General features: G+C 43.3%; 1 protein-coding gene across 1 annotated transcript in view; it reads right to left on the bottom strand.

Moving 5' to 3' along the window:
- The window catches only part of LOC144683935 (retinal guanylyl cyclase 2-like), a 57,253-nt gene that overhangs the window by 33,709 nt on the left and 4,041 nt on the right, over nucleotides 1-19,503 (bottom strand). Inside the window, exons 3-8 of the mRNA XM_078547530.1 lie at nucleotides 15,829-16,130; nucleotides 12,461-12,815; nucleotides 8,556-8,640; nucleotides 6,647-6,743; nucleotides 6,336-6,479; nucleotides 5,213-5,293 (exon numbers count right to left, since the gene is read on the bottom strand). Coding sequence (XP_078403656.1) covers nucleotides 5,213-5,293; nucleotides 6,336-6,479; nucleotides 6,647-6,743; nucleotides 8,556-8,640; nucleotides 12,461-12,815; nucleotides 15,829-16,130 — 1,064 coding nt within the window. The remainder of the gene's footprint in view (nucleotides 1-5,212; nucleotides 5,294-6,335; nucleotides 6,480-6,646; nucleotides 6,744-8,555; nucleotides 8,641-12,460; nucleotides 12,816-15,828; nucleotides 16,131-19,503) is intronic.

Genomic DNA, 19,503 nt, shown 5'->3' with positions numbered 1-19,503 from the left:
GGCGGGTAAACGACATTTTACCTGCCGGCCACGATGTTGGGTTTTCACGCAGTGTCGTCCCAAACCTGCTACATTACTCATGCATTCCCAGGAAACACACCGTTTCCATGGTGGGCGGGCACTCATTCACACACCCCACCATCACCTCACCACTCCAACACACCAGGCACCACACTTAAAGTACAGCCACGCTCAGGGCTCCCAGCCCAGGTCTGCAGCAAGGAAGACATGGCCCCGAAGGGCTGGAAGACTGCAGATCTTGAGCGCCTTTTGGACACCATGGAGGCCAGCTGTGATGTCCTCTACCCCGCTCTGGCAGCAGGAGGGGCAGCTACATTACCACTCTGGCTTGGTAGGTGATGGCAATGGCAATCAGTGCCAATGTTGCACAGAAGAGGTTGGCCATCCAATGCAGATAGAGGATGAATGATCTCATCTGTGCACCCAGGGTGTGGCAACCATCTCATCACTCTAAACTCACACACTCAAGCCCATCACATATTCACTGGCATCTCATTCACTGCCAGCTCAAGGGACATCACCATCCAGTCTCTCACACATACCCTCACATGTCCATCTGGCCTCATCTCCTCTGGAAACTGCCTCCTCAGCCCTCACCATCATAAGGTCACTTACACAGATCAACATGTGCCCCACACACACCCTGGGTTGCCCTCCTTCCCCAGTACAGCCCTTGTCCTGCAGCCTCTTCCCTTGCCTGAGGTCATTTCTCTCCCTTCCCCAAACAAGACCTAGCCCCACAGCCATTGAAAAGCCATCTGCATATAGCTGATCCGGTAGGTAGAGACCTACCCGTGAGACCCCTTAAAAGTGATGTGGTGCTGCCTGTGAAGCCTGGCGCTAATGACTGCAACTGCTGACCGAAGTAAGGTAGGCAAACAAACCTTGAAGGCCTGAGCAAAGTGCAGCCCGCCAAGTGCACACCTTATATATGCTTTGTCAAACATGTTGGCGTGTTTTCCTGCCAACGTGGGTGGACAATCTGGCGGGGGGTGGGGGGGGGGCGGTGAGTCCGGTGGACTGGCCTTATAACGATCTGATGTATTACAATGAGGTTCCCGCCGTCCGATGACGGGGAACGCGGTCCACCATCAGCGGGAGGAGCGGACGATCACAAACTGGTTTCACGATGTCGTGAAACCGATTTTTGGCCTTCTTGCCATATTGTCTGCTCACGCCACTGAACAGGCCTGACACCAATGTGCTCGGAAAATCCACGCCTACGTGTCTAGACCATTGCCCTTTCATGGCTCTTCAACAAAAACATTCATCCACCACAACAGAAAAATATGTATACTTCCCACACCATTTTTGTTCTCTATGACTATCGAGTAGTCATATCCTGGGCTGCCCACCATGTTCCAATGGAGTTAACTCTTAATCAGCTACAATGACTCACCACCCTTGTAAAAAATTCCAGCAGATGTGCAATGATTGCACAAGCTGACTTGCCATTAGTTTTCTCCTTTTTCCTTATGAGGAAGCAGTCCATTTGTATTTGGAAGAACTGGACCAAGATTGGAAAATCTCAATGATAGATACAGCAAGCATGGGGCTATGTAATCCTGCTCTTTTGCCAAGTGCATGACATGTTATGCTGATCTGCTGCTCCATCAGGCAATAGAGTTTCAATTTCTCATTTCATCTTAAAATGCTCATTTAGCCTTTCAGTTGTATTAGTTTAGTTCAGATATCATGGCGAGTTCTGAAGAGTGTTTGGAAAGCCTATTGTCTGGAAACACCTGACCAATCCCAAGTCATTTGCACAGGATTCTATCCTGTACCCATATAAAAATAAATTTTGCCAAACATTTTTCACTGAAAACAGTGACCCCTAACCAGATTGACAGCTGGTGGGTAGAATGGCAATGTCCTGCCTTGTACTATTTTACTGTATCTCCCTCATGGTGTACACATGCCTGCAGAGGAGATTTGATAGATGTATTCAAAATCACGAGGAGTCTGGACACAGTAGATAGGGAGAAACTGTTCCCATTAGTGGAAGGGTCAAGAACCAGGGGGCGATTTAAGGTTATTGGCAAAAGAAGCAATGATGACATGAGTAAAAACTTTTTCAGGCAGTGAGTGGTTAGGATCTGGAATGCACTGCCTGGGATTGTGGAGGAGGCAGGGTCAGTTGAGGATTTCAAAAGGGAATTGGATGATTATCTGAAAAGGAAGAATTTGCAGGCTACGGGGAAATGGCGGGGGAATGGCAATAGGTGAATTGTTCCTTCAGAGGGTCAGGACAAACATGATGGACTGAATGGCCTCCTCCTGTGCTGTAACCATTCTTTGATTCCATGATTCGATTTTAATATCCAATATGTGGCATCTTGCATTTGGCTGTGTTGAACATTATGCCCCCTAGGAATTCACAAGAAGATTTCAAGGGGTCTGCCAAATTTTTAGAATGTTTCTAAAATGATTCCATGTTGAACTCCTATTGCTTTATATTCAATGATGCCTGGCAAAAACATAGTTCCCTGGAACTGATTAACTTTCTGTGGACAGATATGGGGTTTAAAAGAATTGACAACCTCCCCTGTCAAGAGTGGAGACATCAGACAGGTTTTAGTGTGTGTATATAGAAGAGACAAAGAGATCTGTTTGTGCAGAGGCAGCCTGCTCCCGGGTGGGTGAAGGATGAGCCACACCTTTGCCTTTCAGCATCCCATGATGCTGTGACACAAACATTGGGGAGCAGTGAATGTCTCTTGCAATGTGTCAGAACGTTGCAAAGGTAATCACTGAGTATCTTACTCTGGCACATGCTGCAATGATTCTTTTGTGTGTGTTTTTGGATTGTTTTTCATTTTAATTCTGCTCACTTGTCTAATACCCATGATATGATTTGCTAGTCAGCCAACAGGCTGCTTGGCTTTACAGTGGGATAGTTTGACAGACATTGAAGGACAATCTGTTTGATCTCAGGATAATTATCCAATGAAAATCATCTGAAAGAATAGCATCACATTTCTTGATGAATATTTTATTGAATGTTTTTTTATATTCATTCTTGGGATGTGGGCATCGCTGGCTAGGCCAGCATTTATTGCCCTTGTTTAAATGGCATTTAAGAGTCAACTACATTGCTGTTAATCTGGAGTCACACATAGGCCAGATTTCCTTCCCTAAAGGACATTAGTGAACCAGATGGGTTTTTATGACAATTGGCAATGGTTTCATGGTCATCATTAGACTTTTAATTCCACCATCTGCCATTTTGGGATTCGGACCCTGGGGAAGAATTATCCCCCTGTCGGGGGGGGAAGTTCAGGAGTGGGCGCGCCTCCGATCGGCGTCTCTGATCGGGGGCGCGCCGCCATTTTACGTGGGCGGGCCAATTAAGGCCCGCCCAGCGTGACATCCGCCAGGAAGTGCTATGTGCTCCCTGTGTGGGCGGGGGGGGGATTCCCTCAGCCGAGAGTGCGCTCTTTCACACACGCGTGCAAAAGAGCGCACTCATCTCCCTGAGGTCATTTGCTGCCTCAGGGAGATCGGCGCCAAATCTAAAAACGGTGCAGGTGGAAAAATAAAATTTCCCTGACATGTCCCCTCATGTGACACTGTCACATGATTTGGGACATGTCCATCGCTTTTAAATAAACTTTTATTAAATTTTTAAATCCCTCATGAAACCTACGCCACCAATTAAGTGACAGGTTGAAAACGTTAAACTATCATATTCTGCTTTAAAGCTGTAAACTACCTCCATGAATGGTCAATCCAACTTTTAAGTGGAATTCCAATTTATTGTTTTGAAACTACTGTAAATCATGGAGATTTAAATATCCAGCTAATTGAGAAAGAAGATTTGATAGTCGTATGGTAGCTCTCAAACATTTTAATTTTGCAGATTACTGACACACAAAGTGTGCCTGGTTTATCTTAATAATAGTGATACGGCTGAGTTTACAAAGCTGAGTGAATTTATTAAACACATTAGTTTCTTGCCATATTATCAGTAAGTAAACACAACCATTAAGAATCCTGCCAAACATGTTAACACAACATTGTTTCTTACACAAACTGCAAGTAAAACTTTTGCAATTTAAGAATTTGAAACCATACAGATGATAAATATAATTAAATGACCAATCAATTAATCCTCCTGAATGTGTACATCCTGAGTTTAACATGCCAGAATTCATCATAAGTTATATATTATGTGGAAATGAACTCTATCTAAAAATAAAGTCAGTTGTTAACTGATTTCTTCTCCGCCGATGCTGCCGGACCTGCTGAGTTTTTCCAGGTAATTCTGTTTTTGTTTTGGATTTCCAGCATCCGCAGTAGCTTTTAGCTTTTTGTTTTTATGTTTAGATCTAATGTTACTGGAGATTTTGGCTGGTATTATCACTAAATAATGCTCATATTCTGGTAGATTTTCTGGGTCACATGTTCCTCTTTTAGTGAGCTATCTGGTGGGCTGGAGTGGGGTTTCTGTGCCCAGTTGTACCCAAATCATATCCTGCCCTTTGTAAATGGATTCAAGATACTGTTACATGAAGAACTGAGGGAGTCTTCCTTCCAAGTGAGCGCTGTGAAGGATGATGCCTTTTGTACTCAGATCAATGGATCATCTTTCATAGAACCATAGAGCACAGAAGGAGGCCAATCGGCCCATCATGTGTGTGCCAGCGCTTGCTTTAATTGTGTAACTCATTTCTATGCGAGGAAAATAATTGTGTTACAGGGGTCCACAGATCTTTTATAACATAGGATGGGATGTGTCAGAAGTAAAATGAAAACCCTGGACTGTGAGACCATAAGGTAGAAATTGCTATTGATGGTGTTATCATAATGGTAATGGTAATGGTAATGGTAATGAAAGAAATTTGGTACAAGCATGTTAAGCATTCACATAATATAGCTGACAGTAAGCTCACCCCTGTGACTTGAATTGCAGTGTTGGCTGACATTTCCATGCAAACTTTCTCTCTATTGCTGATCCTGAATGGATCACCAGATGCACTGTTGACTAAAGGTACCTGTCCAAAGGGAAATCAAAAGAATTTCTTCCTTTCGGAACAGGCTTCAAAAGCTGAATTTTCCATCCCTGTTCTTCTGCTCCTTTAGTACCCACTACCTACTGGTCAAAAAGTGCCATTGGCAGGACCTGAACCCCATAATCATCAACTTATGTGGCTAAACCTTACAATGTTTTTTCTTCTTCTTTTAAACCTACCATTTCAAACACAGCACTTGTACCTGGCTTAATATTTCCACATTCTTCACAAGGAAACTTTTTCAACCAAACCCAGTCACCCTGTAAAGAGGAAATTATTTCATTTAGAACGTGTGATATCCTATTGATGAATGGTCACATTGGGGTCGCAGTTACAAAATCTCATGGCATCCAGAAGCATGTTAAAGGGGCACTGCTTTTAAACAAAAATATTGGCAAGCACTTTGCATTTGTTTGTGAAATACCCGTAACGATATAAAAGGCAAAAATATGTTGCCAACATGTGACATTCATGAGACAATGGTGAGTTTGGCAATTTTCTGCTTTTGCCATCTGATAATTCTCACCAGCTCCTTCTCTTGCGTTTTTAAACCTGGTTATAAGTTTTCAGTTATTTACCTCATGATTTACACCTTGAAGTTTTACCAACTGAAACAGATCCTCTTCAGAGAAACCCCCACAGTGCTTATTAGGGTAAACCTACTGAACAGATGATATGTAATGTATAGCTAGCCCTGCTGGATTCAGTCGGTAGTAGCACAAAACAGGGCTTTTGCATGGTAGCAGGGGCAGAAGGTGGGTTGAGGGGTGGTAGGGAGATGGTTGGACCTGGTAATTGGAAGGGAGGGAAAGATCGCGGGACTAAATGCAGTGGGGGGAGGGAGGTGTGGGTGAGGGTGGTGGTGGAGAAAGGGAGAGGTCGCAGTCGGCAGGGGTTTGGTTGAGGGGGTCATGTTAGGGAGCAATCCTGCTCCTCCTGGCCCATAAGAATTGCTTTAAAAACATTTACCTCATGAAGCCAGCAGGTCCCATCTCCAGTTAGCTGTCTGGTTTCTCGAACCTTTAAATCAAGCTCCTAACTGCACTGTGGAAGCCTGATTTAATTACTATAATGATGTATCCCACCTCTCCAGGATGGGGGACAGACGCACTAGGGCATCCCTCCACTGTAAAAATGGAGGCAGGTGCAAATGCAATTTTTAATTTTTAACCTTGTTCCCCTGATCCTTTCTCACCCACCACAGGTGATCAGGCTGATGCCAATTTTTTTTTACTGTTAAAAATTAGAATTGTAAATGCTACAACTAACAGGTTGTGTATGAATATACAATACAAAAATTACCTCATAAACTGCCACATTTGAGTTTTCATGGGTGGCAGGAGTAAGACTTCTCAGTGAGTGTGACCACATGGGAGATTTCCTATCTCTGGTCTCAGAAATGCTTTGTACCCCTTCACTAAGTTGACTATCTTCACCACTGAGTTTCTTAAAACCAAACATGCAAAAGTTAGAGTCAAACAGAATAATAACATGCATAATTATGAAGAATACTGATTTTACTCACTATTTTTTTAAGATTCAGATTAAAAGTTAATATATAACATAAATTAATATAACTGGTAATATAATTAATATTCAGCTAAATTACCAACCTTTTTACTGAGTTGTGGGTTTATAAAAGTTACGTCATTGAGTGTCAGTAAAATCTTATCTGGACCCTTCAGTAATTTTATTTGAATTATTCTCCGCCTGGAAATGAGAAATTAGAAATCAGACCATGGGAAAATTAGAAGTAAAAGAAAGAAAATCAGCATCAAATGGATCACAATACTTAATGCTTTGTTAGTGACACTCCATTTCACTGTTAGTTGTCCTCAATGTGTCAATCTTGGTGCAGTGGTAAAACTCTCACCTCTAAGTCAGTAGGCTAAGCATTCATACTCCACTCCAAAGATTTGAGCACATAATCCAGACTGACACTGCAACGCATTACTGAGAAAATGCTGCACTGTTGGAGGTGCTGTCCTTTGGATGGGATGGTAAAACAAGGCCCAGTCAGGTGAATGTAAGAATTCCCATGATACTTTTCAAAGAGGAGTTGGGAATTTCTCCCGGTGCTCTGATCAATATTTATCACTCAACATCATTAGCAAAACGAATAGTCACTTGGTAGAACAGAACTTGAGTATTGCTCAAAAAAGAGACATGCTGTCAAAGCTTTTTGTCTTGCACTCATCAGGACAGTTCACAAGAATCCCAATAGTAAAGGCAGTTAACTATTCCCTGGTGCATTCTCCATGGCGACGTCTCAACCAATCAAAGTCCATTTGCCAACCAATCAGCACTCTCCTGTGAATAAATTGTTGTTCCATTTCTATTGGTATTCTCGCAAAACTATCCTGATATGTGCAAGATGAAAAGCTAGGACAGATGTCTCTTTTTTCAGCAATTAGCAAAACAAATTACCTGGTCATTTATCTCATTGCTCTTTGTGGGACCTTACTGTGTGCAAATTAGCTGTCATATTTCCCTATATTATAACAGTGAAAACATTTCAGGTGTACTTAATTGGCTATAAAGCATTTTGGGATGTCCTAAGGTTATGAAAAATGCTGCATTAATGCAACTCCTTTCCTTTCCTTCTTACTTTGCACTCTGTTAGCTTCTTGTTCAATTAGTAACATTCTGTTTCAGAACTAGTATCACTCTATTTCGGTGTCAGATTTATTCTGTCTCACTCTTAGTACCACTCTGATTCATTAGTTACTCCACACTCTTCCATGGTTATTTGGGTATGGGTGGGTTAAAAAGATATGGGTCGATTTTCTAGTTCCACCCAGAAAGGGGTTTGCAGTTGGTGAAGCAAACTTGCCACCTGCCCAAAGCCAGCGTCAGGCAGTCTGAACAGCTCCTGGGTTTGCACACCACATTTGAGTGTCACCAGACAGCTGAAGGCACCAAGCAGGCACCAACCTGTTATGGGAAATGATCCGGCTCCCATGCTGAGCCAGTGGGCCAATTGGGCCATGTTTATTTTCACACACCCCTTTTTTTCCCCTTTGGAGAATAGTGGGGAAGTGTTGGAAGGATTAGCAGGCTGATTATCAGCCTGATGAATGTTCCTTCCACGGCCAACAAATCCTGGGGTAAGTCTTGAACCCGGAGTTTCTGCCTCAGAGACAGGGGCACTACCTACTGAGTCACAAGTCCTTTTAATTGGGCCTTGTGTCAGGTTGTGAAACTAATCCCAGCATTAAAGTCTTGGCAGCTTGCTCACTCCAGCCCTGGATGAAACTGCATTGAAGCCCCAGTCACCTGATAATACCAAGTTGTGTATAAATTTATGAGGGTCCAGCCTGCTCATGCGCCAGAGAAACCCTGCACATTAATATCAGGATTTGAGCGGGAAGTAACCTGCTTTACCAGCCCAGTTTCTGCTATTGATTCACCATTAGGTGAGGCCAAAAATGTGCATGAACATTTATGATAGAAGAATAGATTTCGACTTAACCCTTAGACCTGAAACTTTTTACTATTAAGGGTAATTTTCCAAAGCTGTACCTTATACAATAGGCAAGACCCATGCTGAAAAACGCAGCAAAGATGATCACCAGTGGCACTGTTACAGCAAAGAAAGGATCAATTCCTAAAATAAGAAGTAAATAGAACAACATGACAATAGAACAAAGTTAAAGAGGAAAGAAAGTGCCAGAAACTTCTGGCAGTTTATATGATCACTCCACATTCAACTTCCATAGTCCTACACATAGGTGCCCAATATAGCTTCAGCACAGGGTCACGGACAAATGGCAGGGTTTTCCTCCCTGCCACTCAAACAGTCAGTGGGGAACACATCCCTGTTATTTAACGCCCTGGCTGGAGATGGGACTTTTGCCCCTCATTCAGGTGGAAGTCCCACCTCAGCTAGCTGTCAGCCAATGAGATTGACCGGCAGCGCTGTAGTCCCAGCAGCGCCAGTGACACCAGTGGCCAGGGCTGGGACTACAAGCAGTCCCCAGATTCTAAGCCCCAAAGTCGAGGACAAAGGAAGGTGGCAGGAATTTTACAGCACCCCACCCCCACCCCACCTGCAAACCCACCAGTGGGGGACTGTGAAATTCTCCCTGTACTTCTAAACAGGGATTAAACAAAGGAACCCTGGCATCCCATTAAATTTTCTGTGAGGTTATGTTTCAAAGTTAAGGTGGGCACATTGTCCTCTCACCTGTGGGACCAATGTTTGAGTCTAGGCCCAGCCTGAGTAGGGGAAATATTCCTCACTGCCAGTTGCAAAGGTGTGAAACAACTCAATCCAATTCCTGTTATATTGAGGCTCAGAGAACAAAACTGGCAGCAATTTAGCACAAATTTACAATAAATTGTTCCCCTCATTCAAGAGTTATAAAGGCAGCCAGTGTTCAAAACAAAAAGCTTCACACTCATCTTCTCTTTAGTGCACTCACACTGGCAATCAATGTGCTCACTTACACTGCACACTCACACTGGCAGTCAATATGCACATTTACACTGCACACCTACGCTGGCAGTCAATATGCACATTTACACTGCACACTTACACTGGCAGTCAATGTGCACACTTACACTGACGCTCACACTGGCAATCATGTGCACACTTACACTGCACACTTACACTGGCAATCAATGTGCACACTTACACTGCACACTCGCACTGGCAGTCAATGTGCACACTTACACTGGCAATCAATGTGCACACTTACACTGCACATTCACACTGACAGTCAATGTGCACACTTACACTGCATATTCACACTGGTAGTCAATATGCACACTTACACTGCCACTGCACACTCACACTGGCAATCATTGTACACACACACTCACATTGGTAATCAATGTGCACACTTACACTGCACACTCACACTAGCAGCCAATATGCACACTTACACTGCACACTTACACTGGCAATCAATGTGCACACTTACACTGACGCTCACACTGGCAATCATGTGCACACTTACACTGCACACTTACACTGGCAATCAATGTGCACACTTACACTGCACACTCGCACTGGCAGTCAATGTGCACACTTACACTGGCAATCAATGTGCACACTTACACTGCACATTCACACTGACAGTCAATGTGCACACTTACACTGCATATTCACACTGGTAGTCAATATGCACACTTACACTGCCACTGCACACTCACACTGGCAATCATTGTACACACACACTCACATTGGTAATCAATGTGCACACTTACACTGCACACTTACACTGGCAGTCAATGTGCACACTTACACTGCACACTTACACTGGCAGTCAATATGCACACTTCCACTGCCACTGCACACTCACACTGGCAATCAATGTGCACACTTACACTGGCAATCAATGTGCACACTTACACTGCACATTCACACTGACAGTCAATGTGCACACTTACACTGCATATTCACACTGGTAGTCAATATGCACACTTACACTGCCACTGCACACTCACACTGGCAATCATTGTACACACACACACTCACATTGGTAATCAATGTGCACACTTACACTGCACACTTACACTGGCAGTCAATGTGCACACTTACACTGCCACTGCACACTCACACTGGCAATCAATGTGCACACTTACACTGGCAATCAATGTGCACACTTACACTGCACATTCACACTGGCAGTCAGTGTACACACTTACATTGCACACTCACACTGGCAGTCAAAATGCACACTTACACTGCACACTTACACTGGTAGTCAATATGCACACTTACACTGACACTCACACTAGCAATGTGCACACTTACACTGCATATTCACACTGGTAGTCAATATGCACACTTACACTGCCACTGCACACTCACACTGGCAATCATTGTACACACACACACTCACATTGGTAATCAATGTGCACACTTACACTGCACACTTACACTGGCAGTCAATGTGCACACTTACACTGCCACTGCACACTCACACTGGCAATCAATGTGCACACTTACACTGGCAATCAATGTGCACACTTACACTGCACATTCACACTGGCAGTCAGTGTACACACTTACACTGCACACTCACACTGGCAGTCAAAATGCACACTTACACTGCACACTTACACTGGTAGTCAATATGCACACTTACACTGACACTCACACTAGCAATGTGCACACTTACACTGCACACTCACACTAGCAGCCAATATGCACACTTACACTGCACACTTACACTGGCAATCAATGTGCACACTTACACTGCACACTCACACTGACAGTCAATGTGCACACTTACACTGCCACTGCACACTCACACTGGCAATCATTGTACACACTTACACTCACATTGGCAATCAATGTGCACACTTACACTGGCAATCAATGTGCACACTTACACTGCACACTTACACTGGCAATGTGCACACTTACACTGCACACTCACACTGGCAGTCAACATGCACACTTACACTGGCAATCAATGTGCACACTTACACTGATAGCCAATGTGAGCATTTACCCTGCAGCCAATATTAAATTTGATTGAGAGAAAAAGGGAGAGAAAGAAAAAAATTTTAAATTTAAAATTGCCATTTTCTCCAACAGTTATTAAAACCTGAAGGAATGAGACTCCGTACTTCTGTTATGAGTGCGAGGTTTTATAAGATGATTATGTCTTGGGGCTGTCTCTTTCATTCCGGGTAAAACGGAGTAGCAAAGAGAGTCATGTGATCTACTTCATATACTGCCTAACAACAAGCCTAAGCGGTTTGTTTACTACTTCTGATGAAGAGTCATACGGACCCGAAACGTTAACTGTATTCCTCTCTGCAGATGCTGTCAGACCTGCTGAGTTTTCCCAGCTATTTTTGGTTTTGTTTCAGATTTCCAGCATCCGCAGTATTTTGCTTTTATCTTAGTTGTTTACTACAGGGATAGGTTGAGGCTTAACTGGGAGAAAAGTGTAAAATATTCACACCTGAAAACAAAGGCAAAAGCGGCTGGGCTAACTGTGCATAGACTCAATCTCCAAGCTTTTGGACAGAAAAAGGAGAGAGAGGAAGAGAGAGAGAGACAAAGGGGAAGCTGGTGTGAAACAGAGAGAACCGTATTATGGCGTAGATAGTGTATTATTGGGGTCAATTGTCTTGTTAACAAGCTCAATTGACCCTTGATTACTTATTTAAATATGGTGGGCGGGCTGCCGATGTTGGTGCCCGCCCACCTACCGCGTTATAGAGGTGAGCTCAGGGGTGGGCGGGAGGGTGGTGGGGTGGGTTCCCTCCCTATTTTAGTGGGTTCCCTCCCTATTTTACATGCCCTCAACGCCCCCCCCCCCACCGATGGGAACACATAAAATCCAACCCACGATCTTTGACATCTACGAAATATTAAATATCACATTTTTGCCCAAAGAACAAACTCCCAACTGGAACTAAAGAATTCTAAAAAAAAGCGTAAGATTTTCCGAATGTCACTTTACCTCCTGTGCAGATTTTCCCACGTGCAAACCAGCAGGCAGAGTCTGTTTTCGGTAAGATTCCATTGGGAAAATGAATTGTTCTCCCTGTCAATCGTATTAGATCTTCTTCCATGTCTACAGAATAAGTGCGATACAGTTCCATGCCTTTGCCATCAGTGTCCAGGATTACATAATCGGTGAAGCTATCCCCATTTTTATTTGTCCAGATCTTCTGATTAAAGCCATCAAATTTTATGTTCCTGGAAAATTTTGCTATGTTGCTACCAGAGACCCAGGCTTGGTGTTTTCTATTGTTATTCATAGCTTTGGCAAGAAAATAGATTGAGTTATAGATTGTTCCAAACAGCGGTGACACCTGCCGACCAAAAAGAAACTGATTCACAACCTACCCTGGTAGCGCCATTGCTGGCAGAAGGATTTAATTACATTGTGACAAGTTTACATAAACAGTTTCATCAGGATACTTCGCAAGAATACCAATATAAGGAGAAAACAACAATTTATACTGTATGCGAAGAGAGTGCTGATTGGTTAGCAAGTGGACTCTGATTGGTGGAGGCGTTGCCGTGTAGAATGCACCAGTAATGGTGACTGACAGTTAACTGCCAAGCATTGTTTGAAATTTAAACCAGGCAGCTCGACCCTGATTGGTCAAGGCATTGCCCTGAGGAACAAGTCAACGAATGGCTATCACTTATTTTGTTTAGCTGAAATAGGCACAATGTGTGTACATGTTCTTTCTGTCTGCAAAGAACAGGGCCAAGTGGTTGGGTGAATTTTTACAACCAGCTTTGACCAAGTTTTCCACATACATGGTGAAGGACTCCTTCACATTTGCAAAGGCCATACAGGATTTGCATATCGATAGCAACTCTGTGTCCATGTGCTCAGTTGACCTTGCTAGCCTATTCACCAATGTTCCACTTAAGGAAGCCAGAGATATTTACGCTGGTGATGTGGACCTGTCACCATTGCGTGAATCAGCAGTCATTGAACTTATGAACTCAGCAACTCGCGCAGTTGAGTTCAGTTTTAATCACACCATGAATGCCTAAATAGATGTTGTTGCCATGGGATCCCTTCCAGGCCCAGCTCTCACAAACATCTTTGTTGGGTTCCATGAGAAACGTGTCTTTGATGGAATGCCAGCTAACCTCCTACCCTTTACATATTTCCTATATGTGGATGATAATTTTGCTATATTTCTTACATGTCTTAATGGGTTCTATCCTGTGCTCAAATTCACCTTTGAATATATCAGCCAAGTGAACTCCCTTTCCTTGATATACTAGTTGAGAAATCTGCCAGGGGGTTCTCTACCACGGTCTACCGCAAGCCTAACTTCACTGGTCAATATGGGATAATTACAGTTCCACACTCTGTAGGATTGGTCTTAACAGCAAACTTGTCAATAGAGCCCAAGCCATTTACTCACCATGCAAGCTTGATACTGAAATAGGGCACATCAAAGACATCCTGCAGGATAATGGTTACCCTGATCAGATCATTTTGCACTGTATATCACGCAAACTCATGAACGGGCCCAAGGCTGTCACTTTTTGGCTCTCAAAAGTGCCCAGTCTACCTCAAATTACCCTGGAAAGGCAAAGTAGCTCAAAAATTTGAGCAACAGGCGAAGCTAGCTGTTTCACGCTGCTACTATGCAGTAGCAACACAAGTGGTATTCACCACTAACAGGGTGCTGCTGTCAAGCCAAAAAGATGTTCTGCCTATCACGCAAATGAGTAATGTGGTATATGAATTTCAGTGCCAGTGTGATGCTAGGTATGGAGGCTGTATGTCCCAAAGACTGGTGGATCATATCAAACAGCACGTCCCTGCCGCTGTTCACAATGGGCAAGGTATAGACCGTACTCAACCAGCCAGTGCTTGCAAAACTCAAAACGCAGTGTCCAACATTAGATATAATTCTGCGATTGGACAACATTTGCTAAATAATCCTCAGTGTGCTAAGAATTATGCTGACAGCTAACTTAAGATTTTCAGTTGGGCTTGCAGTGTGGCACATTTGCGTGTACTGGAAGCTACACAAGGCCCTTTTCCTCACAGGCCGAAAGGATCTGTACACACATTGCACCTGTTTCAGGGTCAAGCTGCCTGGTTTAAATTTCAATCAATGCTTGGCAGTTAACTTTCAGTTACTGTCACTGGTGCATTCTCCATGGCAATGCCTCTCCCAATCAGAGTCCACTTGCCAACCAATCAGCACTCTCTTCACATACACCATAAATTGTTGTTTTCTCCTTATATTGGTATTCTCGTGAAGTATCCTGATAAGCACAAGACCGAAGCTTCGACATGTCTCATTTTCAACAATACATAAGCAGTTCCCTTTATAATTGTGAACACAGGGATTTATAAATGTAATATAGAAAAAGGACAGAAGGAATCACTTTAAAATGGAGCCTGAAATATATCTGCCCTGGTGCTGTTATGTGCTAGCTTCCAATCATGCTTCACTTGATGAATGAACTTAGCCATGATTCCTCAGGGTAATGACACAGAAGATTGACCAGTATGGCACAAATGGGTGAAGGGAGTGTAGCTTAGTGGATAAATGCAGCACGTAGTGTGGTTACTGAGCTACACAGGCCAAAAAAGGTGTGCTGGAGTTAGCTGATTTCAACTGGAGCAGCAAATGGATACCACAATTGGCCTTAACACCTTCAGAATAAGGATCACCCTCAATTGAGGTATTGCATCCAGTTCTGGACCACACACTTTAGGAAGGACTGAGGGCATTAGAGAGGGTGTAGAAAAAATTTACAGAGTAGATAAGGAGAAACTCTTGGTGGAATGACTGAGAACCAGCGGACACCAACTTAAGGTGATTGGCAAAAGAAGCAATGGCAACATGAAGAAAATCTTTTTTACACAGCAACTGGTTAGGAAATGGAATGCACTGCCTGGGAATGTGGTGGGGGCAGATTCTATTGTGGCTTTCAAAAGAGAATTGGAAAATTATCTTAAGAGGAAAAATTTGCAGGATTACGGGGAAGAGGGGGGGTGGGGGTAGTAGGACCAGGTGAGTTGCTTTTGCACAGAGCCAGTAGAGACACGACAGGCTGATTGGCCTCCTTCTGTGCTGTAACCATTCTATTCCAAAAACAAAATAGCTAAAACTGTATTACCCCAAGTGACCACTTCCCAGTGCTGGCATGTATGCATGGTGAATTTTGGGCTTGGTTGTGATGGTATAATTCTTTTCCAACATATATGCTCAACTCATCCATAATAAATGGTCACTTGGCAAGGAACCTGGGGGATTTGTACTCCAGCACACATCCCTGTCTTCATCAGAAATGGGGAGATAGCTGAAAAATAAAGAAATGACAAATAAAAGGTACCTGATCAGGCTTCAAGTGCGTTACAATTTCTTGGCTCTGCACATGTTCTTGAAATGCCTGATGAAATGACATTTTTGTAGAATCCACAGTGATTGTCAGCACTGAATCATATGCCTTCTGCAGCTTGGAGTTATTCACCAGCACTGGGTAGGGAGTGTTTTGGTATGGGAGACTGTAAAGAAGAGCATCATATGGTATAAACACGTAGCCACCATCAGTCATCTGCAAGTCATGGGCAACTTCCAAAAGGTGTTTCTGTTCCTCACCTCCAATAAGAACTGAGTGCATACACATGATTATCACTGAAAAACATACAGAAGGATTTTGTTATCAAACTGTTATTGTAGTATCAAGATTCATAATTCTGGCTTTTTATTGAAAAAAATGGTATTACATAAGAACATAAGAAATAGGCACTGGGGTGGGTCATTTGGCCCATACAGCCGGCTCCACCATTCAATACAAAAGTGGCTGATCTGCCTCAGCTCCACTTTCCAGCACTATCTCCTTTTTCCTTCAGTTCCCTTCGCATCCAAAAATCTACCAATCTCGGGCTTGTATATACTCAACAACAAGTTTTATAGCCTATTGTGTATTAATGAGATGAGGCTCCATGCCGATTAAAACTGAAATGCAGGTTCTTTGGTAAGAATTCAACACATCTTGATGCTCATCTGCGCAAGATTTGTTAGTGCGGTTTATTCAATCTCGCAGCATTTTACTGCAGTCATTAACTTGTTCATTTTAAACACATTAATGGCTGCATTAAATTGGCATAGATAGAAATTTAATGACAGACATGGACCTGGGTTTTGCAATGATAATAATGGTGAGACTATCAGCACTTACTGTTATTAAGGAGTAAATTGGACAACAACTTCCAGCGACTGCGTATTTGCAGTTACACAAGGAAATCGAAAAGCTGCTGTTTGAGTTATCTTGTTCCCCCAGAAGCATTGTTATACTGATTATCTCAGCATTACAATACAGGTGAGGGCATGAATTTATGGCAGTTGCGTGATAAGTACCTGATAAACATGCCAGAAAAGTACAGGTTTGTCAGTTCAAGTGTAAATGTATTTTTAACTGTGTGATAACCTTAATTACTGCCAAACAATCTCTTTAGCACTGAGAAGTAAGTTATTCAATTGTGGAGTCTCATTCCTTCCAATTTTAATTATTTTTTGAGATCATAAAGGGATGGAAATTATTTTTAAAACTTTTTCTCTCTGCTTCTTATCTCTGTCATTCCCATTTTTCTTTCCCTCTATTTATTTTGCTATCTGTACATGATTTGACGTTAAATTCAAATACTATGTCCTACACTTCCTGGTTTAAACTCTGCGGGTCCAGATTTAGGCTTGATAGTGTCTGTTTTTTGGTGCTATGGGTGCTGCTCATGGACCAAAATGGTGTCCACAAATCACATTGGACGCCATCTTGATGAGAGCACTGGTGTGTGCATCCAACATCTGTGAGAAGCATGCAGACAAGCAAACCATAATGAAAACCAGTCTGCAATGCTAATTTGATGCCAGCAGTGCCACTTTCAAGATTAACGCTCAACTAAAGCCATCTCTTAATCTCACACAGCTAAATATGTATTAACACAAGAACACAAGAGATAGGAGCAGGAGTAGGCCATAAAGCCTCTTGAGCCTGCTTTGCCATTCAATATGATCATGGCTGATCTTGGGCTTCAACTCCACTTTCTCACCCACTACCCATATTCCTTTATTCCTTGAGAGACCAAAAATCTGTCTATCCCAGCCTTAAATATATTCAACGTTGGAGCATCCACAACCCCCTGGGTCAGGATTTCCCGGTCGACGAGCAGGGGGTGAGGCCCGCTCACCGACGCGTAAAATGACATGGGATGGCCTCGGGCAGAACTCCCGACGTCACCCCACTCCATTTCAATTTTCAGGTTGCCGGGGGCTCAGCTGAATCAGCTGTGCGCCCGCCGACCTGTCAATGGCCTATTGAGGCCATTGACAAAGTAATTGAAGTAATTAGTGGACCTGCCCGTCCAACCTTAAGGTTGGCGGGCAGGCCAGGAGCCCTGGCGGGCATTGGTAAAAGCATGAAACCTCATCCAAGGGCAGGATGAGGTTTCATGTAGGTTTTTAAAAATTTAATAAAAGTGTAACTAAAAGTGATGGACATGTCCCAACTCATGTGACAGTGTCACATGAGAGGACATGTCAGGGAATTTTTTTTTTTCTGTTTTTACCATTTTTTAACGTGGAGCCGATCTACCTGAGGCAGCACTTAGCCTCAGGGAGATCAGTGCGCACCTTCACACGCATGTGCAAAAGAGCACACTCTCGGCTCAGGGAATCCCCACCCTGCCCACACAGGGAGCACATAGCACTTCCTTGCGGTCATCACGCTGGGCGGGCCTTAATTGGCCCGCTCATGTAAAATGGCGGCGCGACCCGATCGGGGGTGCCGATCAGAGGCACGCCCGCTCCTGAACTTCCCCCTCAATGGGGGGGAAAATTCTGCACCTGGGGTATCGAATTCCAAAGATTTACAAACCTTTGAGTGAAGAAATTTCCCCTAATCTCAGTCCTAAACGATCATCCCCCTTATCCTGAGATTGTTATCCCGTGTTTTAGATTCACCAACCAGCGGAAACAATCTCTCAGTGTCTACCCTGTCAAGCTCCTTCAGAATCTTGTATGTTTCCATAGAACCATAGAACACTACAGCACAGAAAACAGGCCATTCGGCCCTTCTAGTCTGTGCCAAAATATTATTCCGCTAGTCCCATTGATCTGCACCTAATCCATAACCCTCCAGACCTCTCCCATCCATGTATCTATCTAATTTATTCTTAAAACTTAAGAGTGAGAAAAGTTCTTTTGGATTAGTTTGCTAAATTAAAAGGACCCATAGAAAACTAATAACAATTTGCCAGGGATCTACTCCTGATCAATGCCTGGGGGTTGCTGGAATATCCATTGACTTTTGCCAAAGGTAAGATCAGGTTTCGATGAGATCACTTCTCATTCTTCTAAACTCCAGAGAATATAAGCCCAATTTACTCAGCATCTCATCAAGGGGAAAACCTCTTTGTTCTTTGACAAAGAACAAGAGACCAATTTAGTGACCCTTCACTGTACTACCTCCAATGTGAGTATAGCCTTCCTTAAATATGGAGACCAAAATTGTACAAAATATTCCAGGGGCAGAATATTACGCTCGCCTAAGCGTAAAATGACACGCGATGACGTCAGGCGATATTTTGTTCAGTGGGTGCGCGCCAGAGTCGGCTGCACGCCTGCCAATAATTAAAAGGCCTACAAAGGCCACTAACAATCTAATTAAATTCAAATTTACACTGCCCGTCCAACCTAACGGTTGGCGGGCAGGCGAAAAGGCCAAGCGGCCTTTACATTTTTTAGGAAATCTCATCCACGAGCAGGATGAGGTTTCCTAAAGCTAATACACATTAAATAAAAACTTTATTTTTGAATTAAAAACATGTCCCAGCTCATGTGACAGAGTCACATGAATTGGGACATGTTTTATTAAATTTTTATTCTTCCATTTTTTATTTACACTGCGCTTCAATCTCCCTGAGCCCCGTGCCTCAGGTAAATTGAAGCGCCCTTTCTCGCGCATGCGCGAACTGCGCGCTAGGCCCAGCTCTCCCTCCTCCTCCCGCCC

The sequence above is a fragment of the Cetorhinus maximus genome, chromosome 8 (assembly GCF_964194155.1).
Source record: "Cetorhinus maximus chromosome 8, sCetMax3.hap1.1, whole genome shotgun sequence".
NCBI classification, from domain to species: domain Eukaryota; kingdom Metazoa; phylum Chordata; class Chondrichthyes; order Lamniformes; family Cetorhinidae; genus Cetorhinus; species Cetorhinus maximus.
This window is presented reverse-complemented; position numbering and strand designations above follow the sequence as displayed.